Raw genomic sequence first — 27,918 nt, forward strand, 5'->3', positions numbered from 1 at the left:
TAAATTCATTTTAAGTAATTAAAATTCTTTCAAGAATATCTGGAGTTCAATTTTCTTCCTGAATATTATATTTAATTACCATATTTTACTGTGAATTATTTTAAATACTCTAAATAAAATGGCTTGTCCTTTTAATTTTTTTATTTAAAATGTAATTTTAATAATGTAACTTATGAAAGTTATAATGAGAACGAGGTATTGAAAAACATATTATTAACTAACCTATTTTAGGGGTTTTAATATTTTTGTAATGAAGGATAAAATGAGAATATGATAATTTGTAGGGATACAGGAAGAAAAGGGGTGCAAGAAGAAATGCCTTTTTTTTCTTAAATACCTCAGCCACTTGATCTTTGGCGTCCAATAGTTTGAAGTTTGTTTAGAGAAGACTTTCACAAAATCATGATAATAACCTCTTTATGACATCTTTCTAGATTTTGAAATGTCAGTGTTGAGGAAAATTAAATTCAACCATAACAAAGGTCTTTAACTGGGTTTGTTCTCAAAAATCACAATACTAGTTTTTGATTTGTGAAATATCGTGCATGATAATAAAAATGGGAAAGGAGGCAAATTTGGAGAGGGAGTGAGTTATGCACATGCAGGGGACCTCTTTGTCACTTTGGGTTTAAAGATGAGGAGGAAATAACACTCAATGAAAAATTTAAAAATAATAATAAATTAGCTTATTGAATTTTCTAGACACATTACATAACTAATATACAGTATGTATACGAATAAGTACATCAAATATAACCAGAGATTGTAGTTGAAATATTGGTAAGGTCCAAATATGTGTATGAAAGCTTTTAGGGTTGTCTTCAAGATAAATGGGTTAATGCAAACAAAATGGTAGCTTTGGCAATAAACATAATATGGAGCAAGTAAGCAAGGACCAACCTTACACAATAATGAGTGGATGGTGATTGTATATGCAATGAATAATGTTGTGCATGTGATGGTAGTGGCCATTATGATTCAGTTTTTGAAATGAATTAATGAAGGCTTTATTATGTATTCTTGAGGGATGGTCAATGCATGTGCTTGCATTCACTGTGGCATGCTAAATAAAAGGGTTTCTTTTTTCCTTTCTTGCTGAACTTTTAACTCTTCTTTTTCTTTCGTTTCAATTTCTTCGACGAGACACCTACCAAAAGCTAGGCAGCTCTCAAGTCCGACAAGATTACACGCACATTTTATCTAACTTACTTGTATAAGATAAAATATTCGTGTTATTAATTTTAAAAAATAAAAATAATTAGTCCCCTCTTACACCGAGATTAAGAAATATCCCATAAAATGGCCGACATGTTCATTTGGTGAAAAGTAAAAATAAGCGTAGGCAAAACATACACAGCTTATTCGGCAACAAATAGCTGCAATCAATGCAAATCTCAAACTAAAACAAGTTGATCATCAGCAGCTACCTTCATTATCATTAACATATATATACCATACCCAGAAGAACTTTGTTAACATTCTACTCGTTGCAAAAACTCTTATTGAACAACAGCTCCGCAATCATCGTGTCTAACACACTAGTACTTCAACAAATAACATAAATTAAAAGAAAAAGACAGACATTTTCTGTGTTTTACTGTACAGTTGTTGTGACTTATTTTTTCTAGAAATGAATATAAACAATCCTCGAAACTCCCTGGTGCTGATTATTAATCAAGAATCTACAGATAGAAACCCGTTCAAGATGCCAGCCAGCCTTACCTAAAGAGATTTCCAAAAACGGGCATCGAAAGTATCACGAAAAGAAAATTTCAGCTAGCCTCTTAAGAAAAAGAGTAGAAAACAAATTCTAACTTTTGGTCTTCTTTTCCAGTAGAAAAGGGCTCATCTCTACGTTTGACATGTAGAATGCCTCACTGCTTTCCTGTCTTCTTTGAACAAAAAAATATTGGTATTAGAAAGTCAACAACCAGAGCAAACTTTTCAGTCCGTCACTTCCTTCACCACGTTCCTAGTTGGCTTTCTACGTGACAGGAATTTCAAAATTGAGAAAATTGCAACCGAGGCAATTTGTAAATGGTCAGAGCTACTTATCTTTATACATACTTGCCCCATTTTACGACTATTTAGATTACCACTTATAGATGCTCGTGAGGTTCTAGATAACCTGAACTCCGATTGTAAGCTTCCACTCAACACCATTTCCTTGTTGAAAGAGAGGACTGTCATTGTCAAGCTTACATTGTCATTTCTTACCGGATAATCCTCCCCTCGTAAATTAGCTTCAAAACTCCCACCATATGCCATTTGTCCTGCACCATCCATGCGCCCAGCATTCAAGACAAGTTTTAATCTCTTCCCAACAAACACAGTATCCTCAAGTTTTGCACCGACATAGTACCTCTTTGCAAAAGATGTTAAAGAAACACCACAGTCGGCAATATTGTGCTTTATGTTTTTTAACTTTGTGTTGCTACGAACAGTACACATAAAATCTTTACCCGTGGACTGAACATCAACACCCATAGAATAAGTAGGGCCCCATGGATCAACATAAGCTGCAGCACACTCAGATTGAATACTGAAATCCTGCTTGTTCTTATTCATCTGTCCCACGACTGAAGCATATACATTCTTCTTTATTTCTGTAGTTGTCTCCAAGTTTATACCATCAAAGCCCGCATCGTGATCCCATCCTTGGGGATCAAGAACAGGCCTCACAAGCCATTGGTCGTCAGAAACAAGGCAACGATATCTATGGCCATGGCAGTCTGAGTCAAAACATGGAGGAACAGCCATATCCGGTAGCAAAACAGGCTCAGGAGGTGCCTGTTGATCATCCGGGTTATCACTGTTCAAAAACTTCTGCTCTGTTGAGAGTAGTTTCTCTTTGCGCTTACGGTAGTCTTCTTTCAACTGTTTCTTTAAGAAAAGGGTTTCCCTGTAATCCATTTCATCCAGATAATCTTTTTTCAACGGCTCAGACAACATTTCAAACTGAGATTTCGTCAACACTCGTATGGGTGGAAGTTGATCATTTTCATCTTCTTCGTTATCATAGAGTAATATTTCCTCAATTTCATCATCAGTGCCACTTAAATTGGATATAGGGTGATGGCGTAGGAGAGACGAAAGGAGATGGGGCATAGAAGGAATTCGGGTACTGCTTGATGGTCCTAGTTCTACACTGTTCTGAAACTTGAGAAGAGAATTTACATCGCCCAGAACTTTGGTACAAACGCAAAAGAACAAGAGTTGAGATCTCCAAACTTGACCATTTGGGAGAATTTTCTCTCCCATAATATTTTTTGGGCATTGAGAATGGTTCTCAACCAAAAGTACAGGGTTTTCAAGCCTAGAATCAAACACTGCCTGCTGTATATGCTGCTGTATTATATTAGTACAGTGAGAAATATACGACTCATAATTCATAGTATACCCATCAGGTCCTTCCGGAATGGCAGAGGAAGAATGAGTCATAACTACGATGGTGTTGAACCAAATCGCACTGCCAAACACTTCGGTTACAAGTTTCAAGAGTGGGAAGTCAACATAACCAGCATTGATAAAATCAAGCCGTTCAAAGTACAAAACAATATCTGGAGGGGACTTTCTTATAAATCTCCTTATAGAAAGCATGATCCTCCTATTTGTCTTCATATTATTAGTCGAGGAAGGCAGAAAACCAGGGGTATCAATAAATGTTATGTTAAGACCATTGACATTGCCCACAACTTCTTGGATGCGATTAGTAGCTGGTTGAAATGCGCCTGTAGTGGTTTTTGCTTGACCAAATATAGAATTTATGGTAGCACTTTTACCGACTCCTGATTTACCAAGGACAAGTATTCGGCAAGAGAAATCCAATTGAGGCATGCCAATAGCTTCCTGTTCACTTGCTATTTCTCGGGCTCTAATGCTACTGTGGTTAACTCTTTTCAGATCTGATTCCTTTGTACGAATCAAAGTTGCCAGGTGCATCCGATAGAGAACCTTTGCGACCAAAAGATTTTCTTGTGAATGGCCAAGGCGCTGTAGCAATCTGAAGAATTTAACCTGGAGATCCTCAACCTTGGCTAAAGTATCCTTCCGTCTTCTATTAGTGTTATCTTGATAGTGATAAACTTCTGTATCTGAAACTAGCTGCAAGGAGGAACTGTGACGATTGCTCTGATCACCATTTGAAGAATTTGATGAGTCAGAAGGAATGGATGATGATACTGAACTAGCCGAGTGATCTGAACCTAGTAAAAACGCATATGCCTCAGTTCTATCTAAACTGTACTGATAATAGACATTATATTCACAAAAATCAGATTTGGTGCAAATATTGGTTTAGAAATGATATTACGCACAGAATATCACCCACTTAAATCATCCTAAACCACAGAATTGTACAAAATAAAACACATATATCAACATCCAAACATATAATCTTGGATTCCTATAACTGTAGGAAAACATACTCTTTAAATTTTACTTGTTCCCTGGACTAGATATGAAGAAGACATCTCCTATTTCTCCTAGCATCAAAGAACTAAAGTAAAAAATCGGTAAATTGATCACGTCTGCAATTTCCTAGGACAGTTATTGTTTGTTTAGTAACTCCTGTGCTGTATGACCGTTATGTGTGTATTTATTAAATCAGTTTTGTGGCAGATTTCTGAGGGATTATGTGACACATAAAATAAGTTTTGTGAGTATTTGTTCATTGTTGATGTTGGTTTGAAGGATTAGATCCCGTGCTGTGGGCAGAGGACTGTGTTAGTGTTATGAACAAGAAATTTTGGTCTAATTCCATAATTCTTTCAACAAAACCTCCCAGACGGGTGAGATTGGAATAACTGCAAAAAATAATATATTTATTTCAAGAATCGATTTTATTTTATAATTGTTGGAAAATGGTTATAAGATATAACTAATATCGTTTGGTACAACAAAAATCTGATTTTACATTAAATGAGTATGTATGAAACTAAAAGAAAAAAAAACTATGGAAAAATAATGACAAAAGAACCAAAATGGTGCGATTTTGACTTCAATATTACCAAAATGATGTAATTTTGAAGTCGTGTTAACTTGGTACAATTTCGTTTTGAAGAAATCGTGCTAGCTTGATAAGATTGGTATGACTTCAATTCCTTGTAATTTTTTTTAATTTTAATTGAAGTTGTGCCAACTTAATATGAATTTCATGTATTTTGATATAAATTGAAATTGTCAGTTTAGTACAACTATAATTCATTATAACTTTTTTCTTAATTTTAATTGAAGTCATACCAAGAAGGCGTGACTTCAAAATTACACCATTTTTGTAATTTTGAAGTTAAAATTACACCATTTTGGTGCTTTTACTGGAAAATAATCATACACTACAAATTTTAAGATTCATAAAAACAGCTTATTTTTCATTTTCTTTCTACAAATTTTAGCTACTCTCCGAAACATAAAATCACAAACAATTTTTTGTTCCAAAAACTGTTCGATCTTTAAAAATAATATTTGGGCATGCTTGGGATAGCTTGAATTGTTGATTTCAGCTGTTTTAGTTGGGAAAAAAATAAAACTGTTTGAGAATTATAGTGTTTCCTTGAAAAATTTGTTTAAATTTACAAAAGCTTTCTTTAAAAAAAAAAAAAGAAAAAAAAAACTTTTATGTATCCAAACATTTTTAGATTATGATTATTTTTCAACAGTTTCTTTTTCACCTCAAACTTGCTATCTCGAAATTACTCCCAAGTATCCCCATTTGCCGATAAAAAACCCCTCAAGTTTCTCAACAACTACCCCCTTCTCATAATTTACTTTGAAAAGGATGATTGTTTCTGTTGTATCCGCACAAAATTAATTATCTTAAATATCATTCTTCAGAAAACTTACCAAAAACAAATAATTTCGATTATAATTGGTTATAACAATAATTGATTATATATAATTCATTATTGAAATAATCTAATTTTCGAAGTTATCCCAAACACACCCTTAATGTGTCCAAACTCATTATTCAATGTTAGAATGGTTATTTATCTCGCTCAAATTCTTGAGTTTGAAGACGAACCGTAGCCTTCTTGCATAGAAAGTATATTTCTACCTATGAATTATTATACCGTAAAGGCTAACTCTATTATCAATAGAAGCATAATCTCCACAGCTACTCTATACCGTAAAGGCTAACCATGTCATATTGTCCCCTACTGGTTCTAAGAATTGTGAAACCTAATACTAATCTAAGGGTGGCACTGGAAGATGTGAATACAACACTATACAATTTTAAGGTGTAGCTTTTTACTAGATAACTACATATCTGCTGAGCTTAACATGCACGGAATAACAGAACAAAACGAGTTCCCTGCTATTATCGTCTTCTTTCACCAGCCACCGTTCTAGGAGGAGGAGAATTCCGTTATGACCACATCTTGTGAGAAATTAACTATGTGCATTTTCATTATAAAATGAAATAAAATTATGTGCATTTTCAATGACTCCACTTGAAGTCACAAACAGTAATATCAGGGTTGTACCTTGCTCATTAAAATTTTCATTCTGAATCCGGTGCTCTTCAGCGTAAAAACTATTGCCACCTGATAATGATGAAGGCGAGACCACTGATTTGGACAGAATTTGAGAGAAAACCCAATCTCTAACACCTTTCATCCTACTGCAACATAAGAAAACAGAATTCCATAAAGTAACTAGAAAATGATAATTCGAAACAGTAAGCCAAAGAGATATCTTGGTTCTTCTTAAAGTGAAAACAACACCGCAGAACATATCATAAACATCAGTCAAAATATCCATCACATGCAATCAACAAAGCACAAAATTTCATAACAGGGGATCCTCGATTCGATTTTCGTCAGCTAAAGGATTCAATCAATAAGCATATGAACACAGAGTGTCTAGCCAACTGCCGGTCAATCTTGAAAACATAAAACCCTTTATAAGAAAAATCTTAAGACAATCAGTGTCGGTGAAACTAAGATCAGAAAACACTCCATACACAAAATCGGTGCAAACGAGGAAATCGTGTCAGAGGATAAATAACGTGTAAACCTATGAAACAGAGATCACCAAGCGAATTGCAGCAATCATTAAAATTCAACAGAGAAAAATAGAATAAAATAATGCTGAGAAGAATAAAGAAATGGAATGAAAAGAGAAAAAAAAGGTTAGATTAATGGAGGCGCTCACTTTGATATTTGGACATCAAACACAAGGGAGGATAACACGAAACGCGAAGCTCGAGGATATACTGAGATCCAAAGAAGCAATGTTTGGCCGCGAAAAGAGTCGAATCGACGTGGTCAAATCATTAGGTCAATCAGATTGTCTCATTCTGGTAGAAGAAAAGAGGAAAGAAAGTTGGTGGGGGGAAAATGAGTGAAGAAAGAAAGGGCACGAGAAAACCCTAATTAGAGAGAATTGGAAAGTGGTGTGTGAGTGAATGAGAAGGGAAGAGAAAATGGAGATTTGGAGATAAGAGTAAGACAGATTGAGAAGTCGCTCACCTCATCTCTTATTTCCTTATTTTATTTATTTATTTATTTTACTTTTGATTTTAAGTTGAAGATGGCAACAAAAAGTGGCGGCACTGAAAGAGGCCAAAATATAAAGAGGTGCGCACCACCAACCACTTCACCGCATGCATTCTCAACGGTGGTCGCGACCAATAGTTTTGAATTTATTTTTATCTTTCCAAAATTAAATTTTATTATTTTTTATTATCAAATTATCTCATACTTCTTTAATGTTTATGTGTTAATGAAAAACCAAATAATCGTTGTAAAATCTTAATTGTTTAAATGAGTTTAAAATAAATTATAGATAAATGGATTGTTTTATTACTCTTAATATCAGATTTTTTAATTAAATGTTATTTAATCTTCTTAGTATGTTATTTAATTGTCTTCAATTAAATTTTACTGTAAACTTATTTTTTTACAAACTTCTTGCTTGAGTGTAATTACTTTACTGATATATGATCACTTGAAAGAAGTAATACAAACAGTATAAATAAAATATTTAATTCCAATTAAACCAAACAAATATTTCTTTAATTTAAAACATTTTTCTTTCCTGTAGTACTTAGATTATACTTATTTTAATTTGAAAAATTCAAAGTAGAAACCTGATTAATATTTAACTACACAGTTCATCTATCAATACACACAGTTCATCAAGAATAAAATAATAGATCTCATTCACATTTATTTAAACAACTTTAAGTAAAGTTAGTCTATATAAAAAAATATTATAAAGTTAGTATAGAAATTTGTTGGGTCATTCATCGCTCAAGAGTCCAGACCAATATAAATATCTATTCCTCTTTCATTAAATGTATTGAAACAAAATTAAATATTATAAAAAATATACATAAAAGCATTTTAGTATAGGAACTTCTAATAACATTATCAAAATAATTAATATGTTTATTCCCTGTTAATTTATATTGATTTCAAAGACTTTGATCACTCTAATTTTTTTACTTTGTATTAGGAGAAAATTAAGCTTAATGAAATATTAATACATTGTTGGTAATTTGGATTATAATAAAATAATTATCAACAAAACAAATTAAAATTATATAAAAACATTGAACTATAATAAGAAGTTTTTATTATTAATAATAGTAATTTTAGTTTACTAAATAATATTGTTTATTATTATTATTAAACATAGTTTATTGAACAATGTTATTAAATAATAACAAAAAAGTATAGAACTGTAATAAACTTAATATATTCTTTAAATCCAGATTATTTATAAAATGGTATTAAACAATTTGAATATTATTTAAAAATTTTAATTTTAATTCAAATTCATTTTTATTTAATATCATTTCTACTACTTTTTTTCTTTCATTCAAACAATCTCATTTTTCTTTCTTTATTTTTTTTTCTTTCTCTGTCTATTCTTACACCATTCTGGAGAACATATTCGATTACTAAAAAGTTCAAATAAAATATTTTATAATCAAATCAATGCTTCAATTAATTAATGACAAGTTTACAAGTAGAATAAAAAATAAAAAGTGTTTTGAGTTATTTTTACCTTTCATAAAAAAATAAAAACATGTTATATTAAGTGCTTATTTATTGATCTATTACAACTAATATAAATGAATTTTTTGACTGCTTTTTCTTCAAGTTTCAAGATTTATTTGACTCAATTACACAACCGGTTTGTTGTATTTGAGGAGTAACCAGACAATTCAGTCTAGTTATTAAATTCATCCGGAAACAAGGGGGCTGGATTCTATCTTTATCAACCAATCAAAGCATGCCCTCAAGCTTAAACTCCGGCAACCAGTAAGCATTTGAAGATTTCGTAATTGTAGTTCTTATATATCCATAACCTCTAATATCCATCCGTATCATGGTGGCATAGGTCCAGTTTTAATGAGTATTTAATTTTTCCTGATGAAGGAACAACTGCAAAGCCCTCCAACCACTGATTTTCAAAGCACGGGAAGAAAGAGCATAAACAATTTTAGAGTTTCCAAAAAGTTGGAGTGCCTTAAAAATTCTGGCTGGTTTCTAGCTCCAACTCGAAACTATAAATTAATCTCTGAAAATGACATATTCGCTAGTTGTGATGTGAATGCAATATATTTTCCTTTGCTTGTTTCCTCATGTATGAGTCATGGCATATCATTGGAATGAAAATTGATATTAACCATGGCATATCAATGATTTGGAGCTTCTCTTATTCGAATCATGAGGCGACCTGTTTATCAGTTGCTTTATAGTAAAGCATCTTCTGTACATAGAACATCATGTAACACTGTGCAGCCCTGACAATGTTCTCATCAACTTGAGTAATCCAAGCATCATCACACTTGTACCATCGATTGCTTAATCGCAGATAAGTAACATAATGACCAGCATCTAGTTTACCAGTGTGCGTGACAACGGCAAACAACTCAAACTCTGAACACAACTCATCTGAAGCATCAGGCTCATCCCCATCAAAAGGAAAGATCCTGTTCCCAAATCGACTCCTTAAAATTGTTGACGAGAGATACGGTGACATGTCCAGTGAAAATGGGAACTGTAGGTAGCGATCCACTTTCCTGGACATCTTTCTTGTTGAAGAATGCTCAAATCTTTTTATATGAAAGCAAGAAACAAGGGGAAGTTTCCTAATTGACATCTGTTTTAGTGTTTCTTGCCTCACCTGACACTGCCGGCAGAAAAATTTTTGGTCAGCTCCCAATCTCTCTGCTCTCGTGAATCTCTTCAAGCATCCAGTCAAGGTAGATGTTCCACAGTATTGGCTTGAATTCATGCAATCAGCCTCACCATTGCAAGAATGATTTGACGTTGCAGTAGCCATTTTATTAGAAACCCCTTGATTCGGTTCCAAGTCCAGTGAGATGTCTATGCATGGGTCGTAAGTAGTTGATGTGAAACCACAGGCCATACATGTAACATCTGATCGCAGAATACCAGAGAATACTTTATGAGCAATGCAGCAGTCACCATTGCCTGAAATATCAGTGAAAATGTTGTCATACAAAGATGCTTAATAAAATGACGCCAGTTTAAGAGCAGATCTTACAATGAAGATCTTGTACATTTCAGTAAACAAAGGTAGCAAACAAGATCCTTGTAACTTAGGTGTTCAAATACTGAATGAAATTGCCAAAAGGGTTCCGATTTGTACAACCATTATCCTGGGGTAAAATTAGACTTCTGGAAATGAACAAAAAAAACAATTCATTTTCTTTGCAATTTAAATTACTGTGAAATTTTGAAAACTGGATTTACATTTTTTCCCAACATTTTAGAAATACAGAAAATAAAAGACAGAATACAGAATAAAGTGATTACTGTCAAGCTTGGCAACCACGACTTACTGGAACTGAAATTTTACAGCCGTCAGAATTTTACAAGCCAAGCATGCCAATATTCTGTCTAGTGGTCCAAAGTAATTTAACATCTAATAGCCTCTAAATATTATGTATGGGAGAACTTTGCACCTTACAGTTAACTCCAGAACAATACCTAGTATTATCCCTAGGTCCTCCAGAGCACAGGAGTCAGAACAAAAACACATTATCTTAAAAACATAATTGATTCTTGAACAGCCAACCCACTAAATTTGACTGGCTCTAATCGAGAGAATAAGGAAATGGTCTTGAATTGAAACAAAGGAATGCCAGCGGAAGACAGAGGAAAGAAAATGAGTGTTTCCAGTGGGACTAACACTCCAAAAGAGAAAGAACCACATCTTTCGAGGCTAAAATCTTAGCTCAGCTTTCAAAGAACTCAGAGATCTGACACTTTTGATGGCCTGAAAACTAATGCAACCTTCTCTCCAGGATAGGACAAGCTTTGGAACTATAGCCTAAACAAGGTAAAAAGGTGGAGTTAACATTAACATCATTTGGTCTAGAATCTCCTGTATGATGAAACGAATAGGCTAAGCAGAAATTGACTTACACGGACTCACAGGAACGTAGCAGCTAAATCCATCACGACAGCAGGTTGTGGTTGAAAATTAGCCCTAAATGTTTGAGCAATTGTCAACTCTTAGGGCAACAAGCAAGATACCTAAACCCTCACCCTGCAGTTAAATATTATGATAACTCCGTTATCTTAAATAGTATTTTGAATTACTATGAAATTAAAAAAATGTCAAAGACATTGAAGATAGCAAGACAAAGGTGCTCTATTGATAGTCTTCTATAATCCGTTTGGTTTCAACTATAATTAATCTGAGCTAATTCACCAACTTGTCACAAGTTGAAAAAAGGTAACAGATTGACTTCTTAGTTCTTACAGCATCTAATGCTAGTGCTTAATAGCATAGGGATCAACATCTTCACTCAACTTAACCATAATATTTTTTTCCATAAAATGGGATCAAAGAAGGTAAACATGTTAAAGAAGACTCTCTGATGGAAATAAGAGGAAACAAAGATTGGTGTTACAATATTCCCCATATTATTTTTTAAGAGATACAGTTACAATACCCTAGCCCTATGAGCCACAACTAAATTACACGTGTTAAATATGAGAGAAAACAACACAGAGACCACAGCTTCCACAAGAGTTAGACAAACACTACAAAACAGTGTTCAGCAAGCAAGGCAGGGCTGGTAGACTTGATATCATCCACAAAATGATTTGTTGTATAAACCAAAACAAACCAGCTGAGATTCTAGTAGCACATATTTCAGAATGGTCAACATTGCTCACATGTTTTAATTTTATTTTGATATTACGCTTGAATTGAATATCCCACGAGATACTAGAATAAGTGGCTTTATACAAGAAACCCCCTCTTTCCGAACAAAAAAAGAGCATAACAGTAGCAAGCACTTCGTAATGGTGAAGAGAATAATAAATGGGTGTCACAGTCAGAACACATTACCTTCACTATCTGGCTTACGCCGACCCTTCTCCACCTTCTCATGGATGCCATCAAGCATGGAAATGAAGAACTCATGCGCATCTTGTTGTTCATAACTGGCAAGGTTGGCTGCGTGCTGCCACCAACTGAAACATTACATCAAGAACCAGTCAAACAGTTAAACTTTCTATAACAAATTGACGTAAAAGAAACTTAAATCCTAAATAAGGATTTAAAAAAAACATGATTAGTTCTATTCATTCACAGTTTATACGCCACCACCATACGCACCTGTACAAAAACTTAGCGGGACTGTAGGGAACGCGATCTCCAGAAAACACAGCAGAGAACATAGCATCCATATCGCAAGCTAAGCATATTCGGGCATTCTTGTTCCCATTATTGCCGCCATTTCTCTTCCCAGCAGCACCACCGTCTCCGTCACCGTTGTTCCTTTTCTGGCAGAAAAACCGATTGTGCCTATCGCTCAAAAAGTAATTCCGCAACGGCGGCGTGTGAAGCAGCGCTTGCAACACCGAGTTCATGAAGCACGTATTTCCCAAATTGTTCAGTCCGCGCAATCCGCGCGGCAAATCCTGCGAAGGATCGGCAGCGTCGCTGGCGATCGGGGCAGAGCAGCTCCCGATCAGAGCGCGCTCGCGCAGATCCGGCGCCCAGGGCCGGTAATCCACTCGCCGTTTCTTCCGGAGATTCTCAGGATGAGACGAGGGGATCGCCGGCGGAGGATCGGCTCCGAGAGTTGACGCGGCGATCTGGGCGATCACCACGGCGGCGTCGAAGTCGCGATCGTAGACCTGGTCGCGGCACGCGCAGCAGAAGAGCTCGGCGCGGTCGACGTCGACGGCAATCTGGTGGCCAGGCGGCATTGAGGCGGCGTGAACGGCGGCATGGGAGGATTCGGCGTTGGAGGTAGAGTGGCAGGAGACGGCGGCGCAGGTGACACAGGCATATAGGCGGGAGGGGGAGGAGAGGCCGCAGGCGCCGCAGCGGGGGACCTCGTCAGGATCACGGCGGAGAGCCGCACGGCCACCGGGAGGCTTGATCCGGAGGCAGCTATGGAGAGCAAGAAATGGCTTGGTGGAGGTGCGGCGGAACTCGGCCAAGTGGGGACAGGGCTGGGGAGAAATCTGAGCGTTGATCTTGGGGGACATGGCGTTGATAATGCTGTAACCCTAAGTTTGAAGAGCATAAGATTCATGGATGGGAGAATGAACGGATGAGATTGTTGTAACGCATTGAGATTGATGAGGGTCCTTTCCTGTCTGTGTGGGGGCCGATACTCCACTCCCTATTTCACCTTCTGCTCACTCCTTTCTGCCTACTCTTCTTCCCTACTTCTCTTCTGTTATTCTTTTATACAGTTTCCTTTCTATTTTTGTAACAATCTAAATAATTCTTATCGATAATTCTGTTATACATTTTCTATTTTCAAATTACACTACAAAAATTGCATTTCTTTCTGCAGAATTAAAAATAACATTACTCATTTCTACTTACTCAGCATTCCTTTTTATCCTTTCAAATAAAAACACTTTAAAGGCTTTATTTCTACAACTCTGTTAATTACAGTCATTTTAATAATCAATCATTTTTTATTATTATTTTGTTAATGTCTAACAGTTCTAAAGTAAAACTTTCAAAATAGTTTGCCTTACGTTAATATTTGTTTATAAATTTAAAAAATCACAATTGAAAACTCTCAACTGTTTTAATTTGTCTTTCTCTTTGTGCAGGTCTGCACAATATTCTATTATTTAAATATTAAAAGACAAATTTCACCAATTTTTTCTTTAATTGCTGAGTATATGATACAGGTGGTAGTTACATAAAAGAAAGTAATTCATGTTTTTCTAAATAATAGATACTTCAACAACATTAATAGATAATTAATGTCGCCATAAATTGATCAGAAACAAGTTAAATTGCATGTGATCATATATATGTGTAAGAGTTGTCTCTAATAATATAATCATATAAAATAATTGTTAAAATATTTCCATCCCAAAAAAAAAATCCAACTAACAATTTTAATCTCATCACAAGACAAGGAAGGTACCAGGAAACAAAAGGAGACTTCCATGGAGGAGTCTAATTAATTACACACAAGTTGGTTAGACTTGAGTATATAAATCATAACATAGTGCTTTCAAAGCTTTTTTTATATGAAAAAGTGTTTCAAGAACTTTATGGGCTACAATAGTTGGTTATTAAATTATATACTCTTGTATGACTTTGTTTTCCAGTGTTAAAACTTGTCTACTATGATGAAAGATTCCTACTAGTTATGACCTCTATGGCAGAACATTGAGGAAACAATTAGTGAAAATAATCCAATTAATAATCCCACTTAACTTTGATAAGCAAATACATGGAGATTAGAGGGTTGTAAGTGGAGATATTGCTAAAATAAAATATTCTAACTCTAACAATAAATGTGTTGTATTGTTGGTTACACAATATGATCACTTATTTCTTGTTTCAGTTTTAATACCATTTTCCTTTAATATTCCATTGTGTTTATTTTTAAAGCATATGTACATTGAATTTGTAATAAAATGACTTTATTGAACACAATGAACAAAGCCACCTGCATTTCCCATCTTAAGCAAATTAAGTTTGCCAGTAAATAGTTACAATTATAAACATCCCAGGCATTTATACTCAAGAACGGGATACAGGGGCAGAATCATGTACCAAATGATGAATACCAGCAAGTTCGTGATTAGAACAAATGACCTAATTTAGGAAAAATAAAATAAAAGCAGCTATCATCTCTTCAGTCAAATTAACTAGGATTCTATCCATGAACCATAAGCTCAAATTACTACAGTTCTCTTTTGAAAAAAAAAAATTACATAAGAAAACGAAAGACAGATATCTACTAAGCATCCTATACAATACGAATTATATTATGAAAACATATTCTATTCGAATCCAAATCCTCAGGTGAGTTTTTAGTGATGACCTGAGTCTTAAAACACAATGATGTTGATATATTAAAATGTATATTAAAAAGAATGAATATATTTTTAAACATCAAACTCAATGTCCATAAGTATAGTTTGAAGACCTGAGAAAGAGAGAATACCAAAAGCTCAACATAGAATTGAAATTCTATTCTGAAGCATGTTTGGTTAAAAGATTATAAGTGAGAGTTTTTTTCTGGATTCACAAGTCTGCTACTGAGACCATATCGAATGGAGAAACCAAACAGATGATCCAAGATAGAATTGCAATTCGTAGTTATATAAAAAAAAAAAAAGTTTTGGTAGCGCCAAAAGATGAAAACTGGTTGGAAGAAGGTAAAGTCTTGGAAACAATGGGAAATATTAATATAATGATAATCATAGTTGACATATTACTAAAGCAAGATAAGTCTACTCAAGAACGTTGCTAATTCATCTGTCCTAATCACTAGACTCGACTCAAATGCATATTCCCTGGAGACAATTTCCTACTAACATTATTCCTCACTTTCTCACTTTCTCTTCTTAGAAGGTGGCTGGGGAGTTTCCTCCTCCTCCTCCTCCTCCTCGTCATCATCTTCGTCTTCTCCATCGTCATCTTCATCATCACCATTGTCATCATCATCATCATCCTCGTCCCCATCATCACTTCCTCCACCATTAGCCTCAGGATCGTCTTCAGGATCCCCTTCTTCATCAACTTCTTCACCAGAGAAATCTTCGTCGTCCGCATCATCGTCATCCTCCTCATGTCCTTCTTCATCCTCCTCGTCATCCTCATCATCATCAGTTCCACTCTCATTTTTGTTTTCTAGATAAGCATGTTTGCTACCAAAAAGGTCGTCCAATGGAAACCTGACCAGGATATAAAACAGACATGATAATCAATAACTATTTGAAATGAGGTAGATACGTCCTTAATGTTAGGAGATACGTAAACGAGAAAGCAAAGTTTTCTACATTATTGAGGTGCTTCAGCTTATTCTTACCTTCCACCCGTGGGAATCAAATTTGGTGACACTGGATTAGTGCCATTGGTCACCAGATATCCAATCTGAAAGGAAAATAAACAAAAGTAAATTAAAAATAACTACTGAATTCCATACAATAAAGGATACATACCAAGAATAGTTCTGAAACCAACTAAACCCATGACATATGTGCAGACACTTGCTATAAGTTTTTTTAGATATTCAATAAAGAAACAATGACGAAAAATTCTAAAATTACATATTTCAAATATAACTTGCAGCTTTTCAGCAGTTTATCTCCTCTCAAATCCTAAGAAAGACAAAATGAAGTGTTGGTAGACACAACAACTAACGGGGAGTATAAGTGAACGGTACTCTTTTGCAGAATTAAGGAAAATAATTTGGTTCCTTTTTTTTCATTGTATTTGCTTGTTTTGTAGCATTAGGAGAATCCCCACTATTCCTGTTCGTGACCAGTACACTGACTTTCTTAATGTCATACTAGCTAAAAAACTAAGAAAAGGAAGCACAATGATGCCCATTGGCCTTCACTGGTTGCAGATACTATCAAAGAAATGGCAGGAATCAGCCATGTAAGATCCCATCCCACAGTAGCAAAATGTCCCGCTATTTGTCCCAACTCACACATCTTTAGTTGGAACCCCAATCCATACTTTTTGACATGGCAATAGTTTGTACTCTGAACAAACAAAAACAATGCCTCTGATAACATACGTACTAATGACAAGCAGTACAGATACAGAAAGTACTGAAACAAAACATATTGCACAAAAGTCTGTCGCTCACAGGAAAACAACATTAAATTGAAAACAGGAGGTAGAACACAAACGGAGAACCAACAATATGCTCACATTCAAGACAGTTAGATGAAACATAATGGTAGATAATCCCTACAGTTAATGGCAAACACTTGTATGCAAAAAGGAAACCCTGCTTTGACCTAACTAAGAAGGGAATTCCAAGCATGCAAATCAGTGAAACAGCTGAACCCTATTTCTGAAAATGCTTATTCAAGTATTAATATAGTAAGAAAAACAGTAAAAAAGGTGAAATTGAAGGGGCAAATGATGTGGAAATAAAAGATAGGTTTTTGAGAGAGAAATACCAAAGCCATAGATTGCGCGGCGGCGAGAATAGTGTCAGCTGCCACAGCTTCGAGAAGAGAAGGCATTTGGAGAACGGTGTGAATTGGAATCTGAAGCTCCATTGCAGAAACAGTATGAAGCTGAAGCTGAGAGAAGACAAGTCAAAGGGTTTGGTCCCAATCTGATTACTGATTAAAGTAAACCCCACATTCTCTACCGTTTAGGGTTTTTGTGAACCAAATTGCTATTGCTATTGCTATTTTCTATTGCCACTCCTAATTTCGTTACTTCCACGCCACATCCCTTTTTTTTTTGGAATTGGCTATAACAATTTCCTTCACTTTGAGTCAAGGCTTTGGATCTTGTGCACCTTTGGGCCTGGGCCCATTTTTGCAAGGGTTTTCATGTGCCCGCAGAAACTTGCACGAGTTACAAGTTCAACATTAATTGTCATAACATGTTTTCATATTGTTAAATATTATTTTTGTAAGTTATTTTTAACTTAATAAAATATTCTTTTAAAAAATTATTTTTACTTAACAAAACGTTTTTTTAATAAATTACTTTGAACTTAATCAAATATTATTTGAGCAACTCACTTTTAAATTAGTTAAATATTTTTTTCATAACAACAAACACTATTAAATAATAACTGAATATTATTGATCAAACAATCACTCATAATCATAATTATGATAAATAGGTTGTGTGAATAGTGTTTGATAGATCATACACAAATCTCTTATACGTATTCTTCTATTTTACTTTATTAAATGAACACGACCAATTTTTTTATGAAGTTTTTACTGACGAAAAAATTTAACACCACACAAACTCTACTCAAAATGTTTGTCATTTATATTTATATATGGAATATGTTTACCAAAACTAATTTATAAGTTAGCTTGTAACTAATTATTATTACTAAAATATTAATTTACAAGTTTGGAGTCAATAAATTAGTTTATTAGCAGTATTTAATTAAACTATTTATGATACGGTATAAACATATATAATTACATAATGCTGTTATGCAAATAAAATTTTTACCTTTTTGAAAAATAAGATTATGTAATTGTTTTTATATATTTTAAAATAATTAAATTTTTATACAACTTTTTATTATGAATTTTTTTATTTGGACTAGTAATTTTGTTTATTTAGTTTATTTTATGAGTATTAATTATTTATTCTTTTAGAATTTTTTATCTATATAAAATTAGAAATAAGTAATAATATGTAAACGATTTAAGAATAGAAAAAATGAATAAAAAATTTAAATTACAATAATATGACAATTAAAAAAGTTACAAATTAAATTAAATGAACTAGATAAAGTAGTTTGTAATTTTATAAACTAAAAGCTTATAAAATAAGATATTAAACGTTTTCATAATGATCAGAATAATTATAATTTACTCAAATAAACTAATAGGCAATTTATTTATTTTACCAACTACATTCATATATTCACTTTTTTAAGTAAAAAAACTTATTAAGTTTTTTTTTAATTCCAGTTTTATTTGAAAACTATGAAATAAGGACCCATAATAATTGGAGTAAAGCAAACTTACTCACAAAGCATAAACCACACAACACATAACTGCATATAATGATATTAAAAGTCCAAGGAGTTATACAGATTTAAAAAAAAAAATAGGATTTAAAGTTTTTGTTCTTAAACTTCCTTATTTGAGGTTTTCTCCTTGCACCTCCCAAATCTTGAGTTGCACCTGCTGATCTGGTGTGGTCCCAGTGTTGGTGTTGTGGTGGTCCCCATGATAGTCACGGTGGTGAATAGTGGTGTTGTCTCGTGTTGCTGATGGTGATGTTATTCGTTAAGAGATTATATACGAGAATATTATGGTATTAAAATGAGATGTTAGGTTAACATTCCATGGTCTTTTTATTATAAATATGATTCATAAATATGGTCTTTTTATTATAAATATGATCCATAAATTTAAAAAGGAATGTATATAATTTAATTCAAAACTTGCAGCCAAGGAGATGAAAAAGTATATACTTTTTATCCTTATAAATTTATATAAAAATATTTTAAAAGAAAACCTTTTCAAAGAATTTCTTAAATAGACAGAAATACCTAGCATTACCAATGGAAAGAAGAAGAAAAAAAAAAGAACAAGATCCAGAAACAGATACTCTGAAATACATTTAGTACATACCTGAAATAAAAGTTGCAGTTATCATAATGCACACTCATTATACTGATAATGTGAAGCTGAGGTGTGACTGAAGGAGTTTTGCAATAATTAATAGACAATACAACTAGCAGTCATCACCATTTGCACATACAAGGTTGGGGACATAACCGTATTAGGATTATTGACTTCATTATATGAGGGGCAAAGAATAGGCCACCACTAAAAAAAATGTGAAAATGGGTGCTACCAAGAAAACAGTAGTTTGAATATAACCAAATCAAAATGGAAGTTTCAAACTAGACAACTAACAACAAGCCTTTCACTAATCACTATATTTTTTTATTGTCAGATCAACAGTAGTTTTAAATGTATTTTTCACAGCACAACCTATGGTTTAAGAATTGCATGACCGCCAACAGTTCAAGGAATGATTATATTCATAAATTTCCTCTTTGCAAATGCCAACCACCATTTATTTGGAGTGCCGTTAGGTCTGTATGCAACGCTTAATAACCTCCCACTTGTTTCTTCCCTTATCTGCTTCAAATAGTTTTTGAGCAATTCTGCATTGTTGAGATCACAAAGCTTAAAATACAGGAATATGAATATAAATAAATACATACACACACGTGTGTGTAGCCTGTAAAAAGGTTGAGTAAATTGCAACTGCATCAGGTAGAGTAAACACAACAATTTATAAAAGTTCAATCTAAGCTAGTATGAGCAATTTTAAATTCCCAATATGATAACAGTGTTCTCACCATCAATCATGTAAAGCAATGCCAATTGCACTGAGAAACATAAATTACGTTCATATTAAATGAGTTTCAACAATGACAGATCATCAGTTCTTTGAAAAAATATGCAAAAGACGCTTGACTTGACTCTTAAAAAGGCTCAAGAATACAAGAAAATAAAAAACCTACATATATTGGTATAAATACAAGCTGAAATTTCCTCATAGGTGCAGAAAGTAATAGAACTGAAGTTTCCATTCCAACTATTTTTTTACACATCAAGGAAGTACATATTACAGTCTATTTTATAAAGTATTCCTATACTTCCTATTTTTTTTAGTTGGAATCTGAGCAGCAGTGAACCTGAACACTACAAAATTTGGATTACAGCAGCCATATAAAGTCACTTAATAGCTAGTGAAGTTAGTTGTTTGAAATGAACCTCTCAGAATGATAGTTTTCCAGACTTGAGTCATATCTTCAGATCACTGAGGACATTTGGTATCACCCCAATCCATGTTTGTATATTCCGGCAGTTATATTAGATATACCTATCCGGCTTCATGGTTAGAGCTATACCTGCATCCCTACTTTCAGAAAACTTCTAACAAATGAAGGAAGATACTCGAATAGTTCATTATTTGCCAAAGCCTAGACTTTCTTTGTTGGGTGTGTGCTAAAAATTCACAAAGATTAAGCTCTGATACAATTTCTTGTCTTCAAAACAAATGCCAGCCCCACATTGAGGCACAGACACACTCATTTGGTCATGTGAGTTTAAAGTGAACTTAGCCAGCAAATGTGAAAATGATGTCAAATCTTGGGTAAGCAATCGATTGAAAAATAAAATGATTAAGGAACAACTCAAATACATTTTTATTGACTATTTTCCTGAGGCAATGGCGAAGGAATCAATAGATACTTCTCAATAAAACCTGGGAGGCGGACACCGATTAAACACATAGAGAATTAAGTGCTATGATTAAGCTAAGCTTATGCGTCTACTTATAAGAACATCAAGGTGAAGGAATAGTAATGACAGGATTCACCTGCTTCGTCGTGTGATTGAGGAAGGGGGAAAAGGCCCGGAAATGGAAAGCCAGACTCTCCAGGGACAGGAACCTTTTCGAGACCCAAGTTGATGATTGCCTTGGTTCCTTCAGCCAAGGTTCTGCAACCTTCAAGCCTTTTGAGAGCGATGTTGATGTAAAAGGTCAAGTATATGAGAAGCTTATCGGCAGGGCTCTTGATGTCAAAGTTTCTGAAGAACACATTGGCTCGAAAGAAGGTGATGGCTTCATCCACGATATCAGTTGTATCTGTACCACACATCACAGTCAAAGCATATCCCAATCCCAGAAACCACAAAAAGCACAACAGAACAAAAAACAATAGAAAAACCTTGATCTGAAACAGGAGCAGGTCCCTTGATATGGCTCTTGAGAGGAAGAAGAGGACACCCACAAGCTCTACTCACCCCATCTTCATTCACAAAACTAGAGTGATAAACCTTTTCCATACAGAACAATGACAACAATCATTTTCAATTGGGAATCAAAAATTGACAACGCCGCAAAATTATGAATTTTGAATAAGCACGAATTGAATTGAATTGAATCCTTCGTACCATGTCTATTGTGGCCACGATAAGAACAAGGATTGCTCAGAAGATTTCAATTGCAACCCAAGCGTTTCTGAAAATGCAGGGAAAAGAAAACAATCCAAGCATGTAAATGAGTAATTCTTTGGAGTGAAACTGAGAAATTGATAAATGTGCACCAAAACAACCAAAAGTGGAAGTAAATTGAATAATTAAAATGCCAAATTTGTTAGGTGATGTGAAATCAAGATTGCGGAAAAAGTAACTATAAATTGGAATGCGATCTGACAATAACGATGGTGGTTAGTTTATTCTTTATACCAATGTCAACAACGCTTAAGAGACAAGTAAACAATAACTATGAACGTTGGTAATTTATTCGGGCCAGCTTTCAACAACAAGCCCAAACTCATTTAGCCCTACGACATTCTTTGCAAGAAAGTCCATGGTTCATTTCATCCAAAAAAAACCATGAACCTAACCATAAATCCTAACTTTAATCCTAGTCTTAACTCAAACTCAAGCCCTAACCCAAACACATACCCTAACCCTAAACGTAGTTATACTAGTAACCCTAACTCTTCTCATAAAACCTAAACGAGGATGTAAGCCTAATCCTAACCTATCCCTGACCATAATCCTAAACCTCAAAACCAATCGTAACCCTAACCCAACCTCAAACCATAATCATACATTAATCCAACTCTAACTCTAACACTTTGTTCACTTAAATGTATATGGGAGAGAGTAATTGAATGGATTTGAAATAATTTGAAGATAAATTTTTTGTTGTTTAGTGGATTTGGAGGTAAGTAAGAGTGAATTTGAAAGTAAATTTTTTTAATTTGTTACATCAATCAAATCTTACACCAATTCTCACAAATTTTACTTCCAAATTCACTTTATCCACTCAAATAAACAACAACAAAATTTACCTTCAAATTTCTCAAATATATTCAATCACTTTCCCCTAAATTCATTCAAGTGAACAAAGCCAAATATAACCTTAAACCTAATCAGAACCTTAACCATAAACCATGATTCATATCCATAATTGTAACCCTACTACCAACACATAAACCCTAACCGTAACACTACCAATAAACCTAAACATAATCATAAACCCTAACCCTTAAACTTAAACATTGACCATAATTATAACTATAACTCTAATCCTAACCATACAAATTACAATAACCATAACTTTAATCATAACCCAACCTTGATTCAAATTGTGACCATAACCCCAAAACATAAACCCTAGCCTTACCGCATAACCCTAACCAACCCTTAAACATTAATCATAAAACATAAATCATAACCCTACCACTAAAACACAAACCCTTATCATAAACTATAACTATAAACCCTAATCTTACCGTGAATAGCCTTAAACATATCTCTAACCATAACCCAGACTCAAACCCTAACATAAATCATAACTATAAACACTAATAATAACTTTAACCTTAATTCTAATCCAAACCCTAATCCTCAATCATACAAAAAGTTATTATTTTGAATTATTATTACTATTAGTAGTATTGTATATTATTATTATTATTATTATATTATTATTATTATTATTAATATTGTTATTATAATTATTATTATTACTACTTTGTTTTTATCACTATATATTATTATTTGAATTAATATTAGCGTATTAGTGTTATTATTAGTATTGGTATTATTATTTGTATGGCTATTGTTATTAGTATTAGGATTATTATTATGGGTTGTTTTTATTATTTATATTATTATTATTATTACAAAATTTAACATTTAACATTTTTATTTTACCAACATCTTTAAATATATCTCTGTCTTTTAAACTTATTTTTAAATTCTTATATTTATATGTAATATTTTTTATAAATTTTAACATCAAATTCATATTATTACCTACACTTCATTTTGGTTAATTTATCTTTACATTCTATGTTCAGCAGTACCTAGTATCATTATTGTTATGTGTATATTTATATTATTATTATTATTATTAATATTAATATTGATACTATTATTATTTTAGTATACATCATCATAAAATAATATAATTATTTACTTTTTTTGCATGATTCAACTTTTATTTCTATAACACATCTATACATTATATATAATTGTAATATTTAAATATATATTTCTTAAATTTATTCAAACAAATATAATAACAACTATATTGTTTTCCTAAAAGAATTATTATTATTATTATTATTTAAAAAAGACGGGCTTATGCACGGGTCAGAAGTGCTTCTTAACGTTGAAAATCTACATCGATGCATATATCTTGTTTACATACATCTATGTTTCTTTTAGTGTTTTGTTTTTTTTTGGTTCAAGAACCCGACAAATCTAAATATCCTAGTTAAATACGATAATGATTTTGCCTATGGTATCGAACGGTAAAGAAGGCCCCTACCAGGCCAAAATTGACCGCTGGATAGAATTACGGAGAAAAAAATTGAAAAATAAATAAATGAACGTAGTGTTCAGACATTTTGCAGGCAAACCATCTCCTCACAACCACACAAGCATACTTGTTTACTACAATTGAATCTTAGCATAGTTAAACCAAGCCAGAGATAAAGAATGGTACAATAAATAGGGCTAACTGTACAAGTCAATTCTAAATGGAAGCAAGCTACCATGAAAGAAGCACAAATAATGAATTAAATTAGGCTAGTAAACGACGAGGTCAACAAGTATGGAAAATTTGATGGCTCTCGTTGCCTGGCAAGTTCATCAATGTCCCTCACGATGTCAAACACCGCCTCTGGTTGTGCTAATTTAAGTGCTTTCTCTGACATTCTTTTCAGATCATCTGATTTCGTGGTGAACCATTCTGCCACCATTTTTGCTGTTTCCTTAGGACTACGGGTGAACACACCAGCTCCATTGTCGACCACGTACGGCACGTTACCCTTCTCCTGTTGTTTTTACCACACTTCCACCTCAGAATCAACATCCAACAGTAGAAATAATAAAACAAAACACAATTTAACCACTCGCCTGTCCTGGGATATAGTCGTTGAGAATTATGGGAAGCCCTCTGATCAATGCTTCTGCTATTGTACCTGGTCCAGCCTGAAAATTTCAACCAACCAATGACCCTGTTTCTTAACAATAACAGCATATGAAGGATGAAACGAAGATCAAATTACTATAACTTGCTTTTGTTATGATGCAGTCACAGGCTCCCATCCATTTGGCCATCTGGGTCTCAAATCCTCTGATCTGCAAAATCAAGAAACAAAGTTTCAGTGGGTGGCATCTGCATAATGCACAAAAACCAAGAAGCAACTTACCTTTACTGGAATCTTCCACTCGAGAGATTCAAGGGTGGATACTAAATTCTTATTCCGACCACATATGATGACTAATTGCCCAATTGGTTTCTCAGCTTCTTTATCGTAAAGTGATTCTCCCAAAGCCTTTGCAGTTTTCTTGACAGGGCCCATTCCTTCACCACCCCCCATCAGCAAAACTGCTGGCAAAATGGGATCCAACCCGAGTTCGTCCCTCAATTGATCCTGTCGTAAAAGACAGAGTAAGCACCAACAATGAAAGAAGAAGAAAAATTACACTTATAATTTGTTTAACATTTATATATACCTTCACAAGAACCGCCCTGGCAAAAGAAGGTCTGATGGGTAAGCCGAAAACACGGATTTGAGATTCATCAAGGCCATCTACAGCAGCTTTCTTCGCCACCTCTTCTGAAGGACAGTAACATCTGTTCACCCAAGGATGAAACCTGGAAATTGCTTCAAACTATGACTTAGAGCGTGTAAAAAGTTTAATCAATGTACTTCACTTCAAAGAAAGAAAAATAAAAACTCTAAAATTAAATTTTACCACGTAGGATGACAGGTACTAAGGTCGGTAATCACTGTGACAAAAACAACTTTATTCTGCAAACCTTGCCACTTCAAAACCCACAACGGAATATGCTGCATCAAGGGATGGACACTGATGATGATATCTGGCTTGTACTCCATCAACCCCGCCTCCACCTCCCTGAGAAAAAGAGAGTAGTTATAAATAAGAACACAGCGAACATAAAAAAAAAAAAAAAAAACTTTTGCAGCTACAGAAACGAATAGTTTTATCAGTAAAGGGGAACCACATTGTTCATATCTTCCCTTTTCACCGTCAAAATCAGTTGTCAAAATTACTTATCAAAGCTAACCAAGAGAAGTATGAGAATAGGAATATACCTGGCGTAGTATGCAGCAATGGCAGCCAAATAAACAGAGTGAATCCATCTAGGAGAAGTACTATGAAAAGCAACATTCCATAACTGTACATGCTTAACCATGAATTTATATTGCCCCTCCATGTCATTCAACGGCCACCCTGTGTATTCCTTCCAAACATCCTTAACAATAATCTGAAAATTGAAAACTTTATTTAAACACATAAATCAAACAAATACTTCTTATTGCCACGAAGTTCTATCTTTCCCAAAAAAGAAAAAGAAAAAAAAAAAAAAAGAAAACTGCGCAAATAACTCCAAGAAAAAAACGTAGCGACAAAGTCCGTGTGTGCAAGACATGACAAAAAGTAAGGGTACAGATACAGCAACTAATCCAAAAATAGTTCGAGATTAGATAATTCTATTTGTTTAATTTAGTTTATGAACTAAATAAAATTCGTCTTATATGATCCATGATCTAGGTAAAATTTCCATAATTACGTTTAATTAATTCGATATTAATTTCCTTTTTTGTATAAACTAAGTAAAAACTTTTAAATAATTGTAATTAGAAACAAATTGAGTTAATTAATCCAGATGAAGCTTGAATTGAATCTAAGTTTAACTATAAGAAATGTTCGTGTTAAACTCCGAATTCCAAAGAAAAAAAGATCTTACGAAAAACACAAAAAAAAATCTCATACCAGAAAACTCCAGTGCAGAACAAATTTCGAAACAAGAAAAACAAATAAAATAGGTTAAAATTTTTAAAAAGAAACCAGTGTAACATAATTTTGTTTTTTTTTTTCGAAAAATGAACAAAGGAAGCAACAGATATCCAGAAGGAAGAAACGCAAAGGGAGCAACAAGATTACCCGGTATTCGTCACCGAATTCAATCTGAAAGGCGTCACGAATGGCTTCAGCGGAGGCTCTGTGACCGCCACCGGTGTCGCTCATGAGAATCAGCACGTTTTTTGTTCTTTCAGCGCCAATCTCCATGAGTTCCATGCCTCCATCGCTGTCATCGTGGCGAGCGTCAGTGGCACGCTTCTTCTGGCTGGTACTCCCATTGTGGTACCCTCCGAAGACCTTCTCTGCCATGGACTTTCTGGGCGAGGCCGCAACGGAAACCTCCATGTGTCTAAAGAAAGAAAGGAGTCAGGTAACGGTCAAAGCCGTTCCCGCCACTGGAACTTGCCGGGCTTCACCGGCGGAGAGAGAAAGAGGGAGAGTGGCAGCGAGTGGTGTTAGGGAAGAGAGAGAGAGAGAGAGGGCATGGACAACTGGTGCAGATTTGGCGAATTTGGAGGTTGGCTGAGAGGCTTGTATAACGTTAGTTGGTTTGTCTGATGTTATATGAATAATAATGGCAGAGAAAGTTGTGGGAATTATGCCATGGAATTTTTGGCATCAGCACATGATAGCTGTTCGATTTATCTCTCCTCAGCGAATGTTCTCATCGCAAGATTCGAATCTTGGTCACCGCTTCATCTCACTCCTCCAATATCACTTATTACACGCCACACACTATTATTAGGTCTTATGAGAATATCTTAATCTGATTAAATGCTATTAATTTTTTTACAAATTATAAAAGAGTAAAATGCATTAATTATTTTTTTATTCTATGTTTCTGAAAGAGTTTAATGAAAATAGAGAGACAGGAAAAATAATATTACAGTGGAGCAATAATAATGAGTGCTACACTGCAATAATTATTGGTGTTTGATGTTTTTTTTGTTGTCGTTTTGCTGTGCAACTGAAAACTCTATGGTTTTATGTTTTCTTGTTGATTGGTTGTTGAAAACATGTGATTGGACTGTTTTGCCCTCGT

General features: G+C 34.0%; 5 protein-coding genes across 7 annotated transcripts; all 5 read right to left on the minus strand.

Annotated features, from left to right (window-relative positions):
- Positions 1-1,545: 1,545 nt before the first annotated feature.
- LOC124837593 (translocase of chloroplast 90, chloroplastic) lies at positions 1,546-7,478 on the minus strand. Of its 3 annotated transcripts, none has more exons than XM_047313005.2 (3): positions 7,153-7,478; positions 6,483-6,619; positions 1,546-4,199 (listed from the first exon to the last, which is right to left on the minus strand). In XM_047313005.2, exons 2-3 carry the CDS (start codon positions 6,613-6,615, stop codon positions 1,945-1,947), a joined length of 2,388 nt encoding a protein of 795 aa, XP_047168961.2. In that variant the 5' UTR covers positions 6,616-6,619; positions 7,153-7,478; the 3' UTR covers positions 1,546-1,944. The 3 variants fall into 3 exon arrangements, with proteins under 3 accessions (XP_047168961.2, XP_087961338.1, XP_087961337.1); XM_088105212.1 differs by having other exon boundaries at positions 1,546-4,205; positions 6,483-6,616; positions 7,153-7,477; XM_088105211.1 differs by having other exon boundaries at positions 1,546-4,205; positions 7,153-7,477.
- A 1,859-nt stretch (positions 7,479-9,337) lies between these two features.
- LOC124837573 (ubiquitin C-terminal hydrolase 22) lies at positions 9,338-13,682 on the minus strand. The gene is made up of 3 exons (XM_047312983.2): positions 12,610-13,682; positions 12,340-12,464; positions 9,338-10,448 (listed from the first exon to the last, which is right to left on the minus strand). Exons 1-3 carry the CDS (start codon positions 13,488-13,490, stop codon positions 9,676-9,678), a joined length of 1,779 nt encoding a protein of 592 aa, XP_047168939.1. The 5' UTR covers positions 13,491-13,682; the 3' UTR covers positions 9,338-9,675.
- Positions 13,683-15,647: 1,965 nt separating this feature from the next.
- On the minus strand, positions 15,648-17,630 carry LOC148206983 (uncharacterized). Its single transcript, XM_088105213.1, has 3 exons — positions 17,403-17,630; positions 16,295-16,359; positions 15,648-16,160 (listed from the first exon to the last, which is right to left on the minus strand). Exons 1-3 carry the CDS (start codon positions 17,502-17,504, stop codon positions 15,818-15,820), a joined length of 510 nt encoding a protein of 169 aa, XP_087961339.1. The 5' UTR covers positions 17,505-17,630; the 3' UTR covers positions 15,648-15,817.
- Positions 17,631-19,569: 1,939 nt separating this feature from the next.
- Positions 19,570-22,423, minus strand: LOC124837579 (actin-related protein 2/3 complex subunit 3). Its single transcript, XM_047312989.2, has 4 exons — positions 21,912-22,423; positions 21,686-21,794; positions 21,334-21,603; positions 19,570-20,110 (listed from the first exon to the last, which is right to left on the minus strand). The coding sequence occupies exons 1-4, from the start codon at positions 21,912-21,914 to the stop codon at positions 19,968-19,970; spliced, it is 525 nt and encodes a 174-aa protein (XP_047168945.2). The 5' UTR covers positions 21,915-22,423; the 3' UTR covers positions 19,570-19,967.
- Positions 22,424-24,333: 1,910 nt separating this feature from the next.
- LOC124837578 (monogalactosyldiacylglycerol synthase 2, chloroplastic-like) lies at positions 24,334-27,532 on the minus strand. The gene is made up of 8 exons (XM_047312988.2): positions 26,958-27,532; positions 26,105-26,277; positions 25,743-25,904; positions 25,500-25,641; positions 25,193-25,417; positions 25,059-25,121; positions 24,897-24,971; positions 24,334-24,814 (listed from the first exon to the last, which is right to left on the minus strand). The coding sequence occupies exons 1-8, from the start codon at positions 27,219-27,221 to the stop codon at positions 24,557-24,559; spliced, it is 1,362 nt and encodes a 453-aa protein (XP_047168944.1). The 5' UTR covers positions 27,222-27,532; the 3' UTR covers positions 24,334-24,556.
- Positions 27,533-27,918: the final 386 nt, after the last annotated feature.

Source organism: Vigna umbellata, chromosome 1 (genome assembly GCF_029865625.1).
Source record: "Vigna umbellata cultivar VRB3 chromosome 1, Vumbellata_1.0, whole genome shotgun sequence".
NCBI lineage: Eukaryota > Viridiplantae > Streptophyta > Magnoliopsida > Fabales > Fabaceae > Vigna > Vigna umbellata.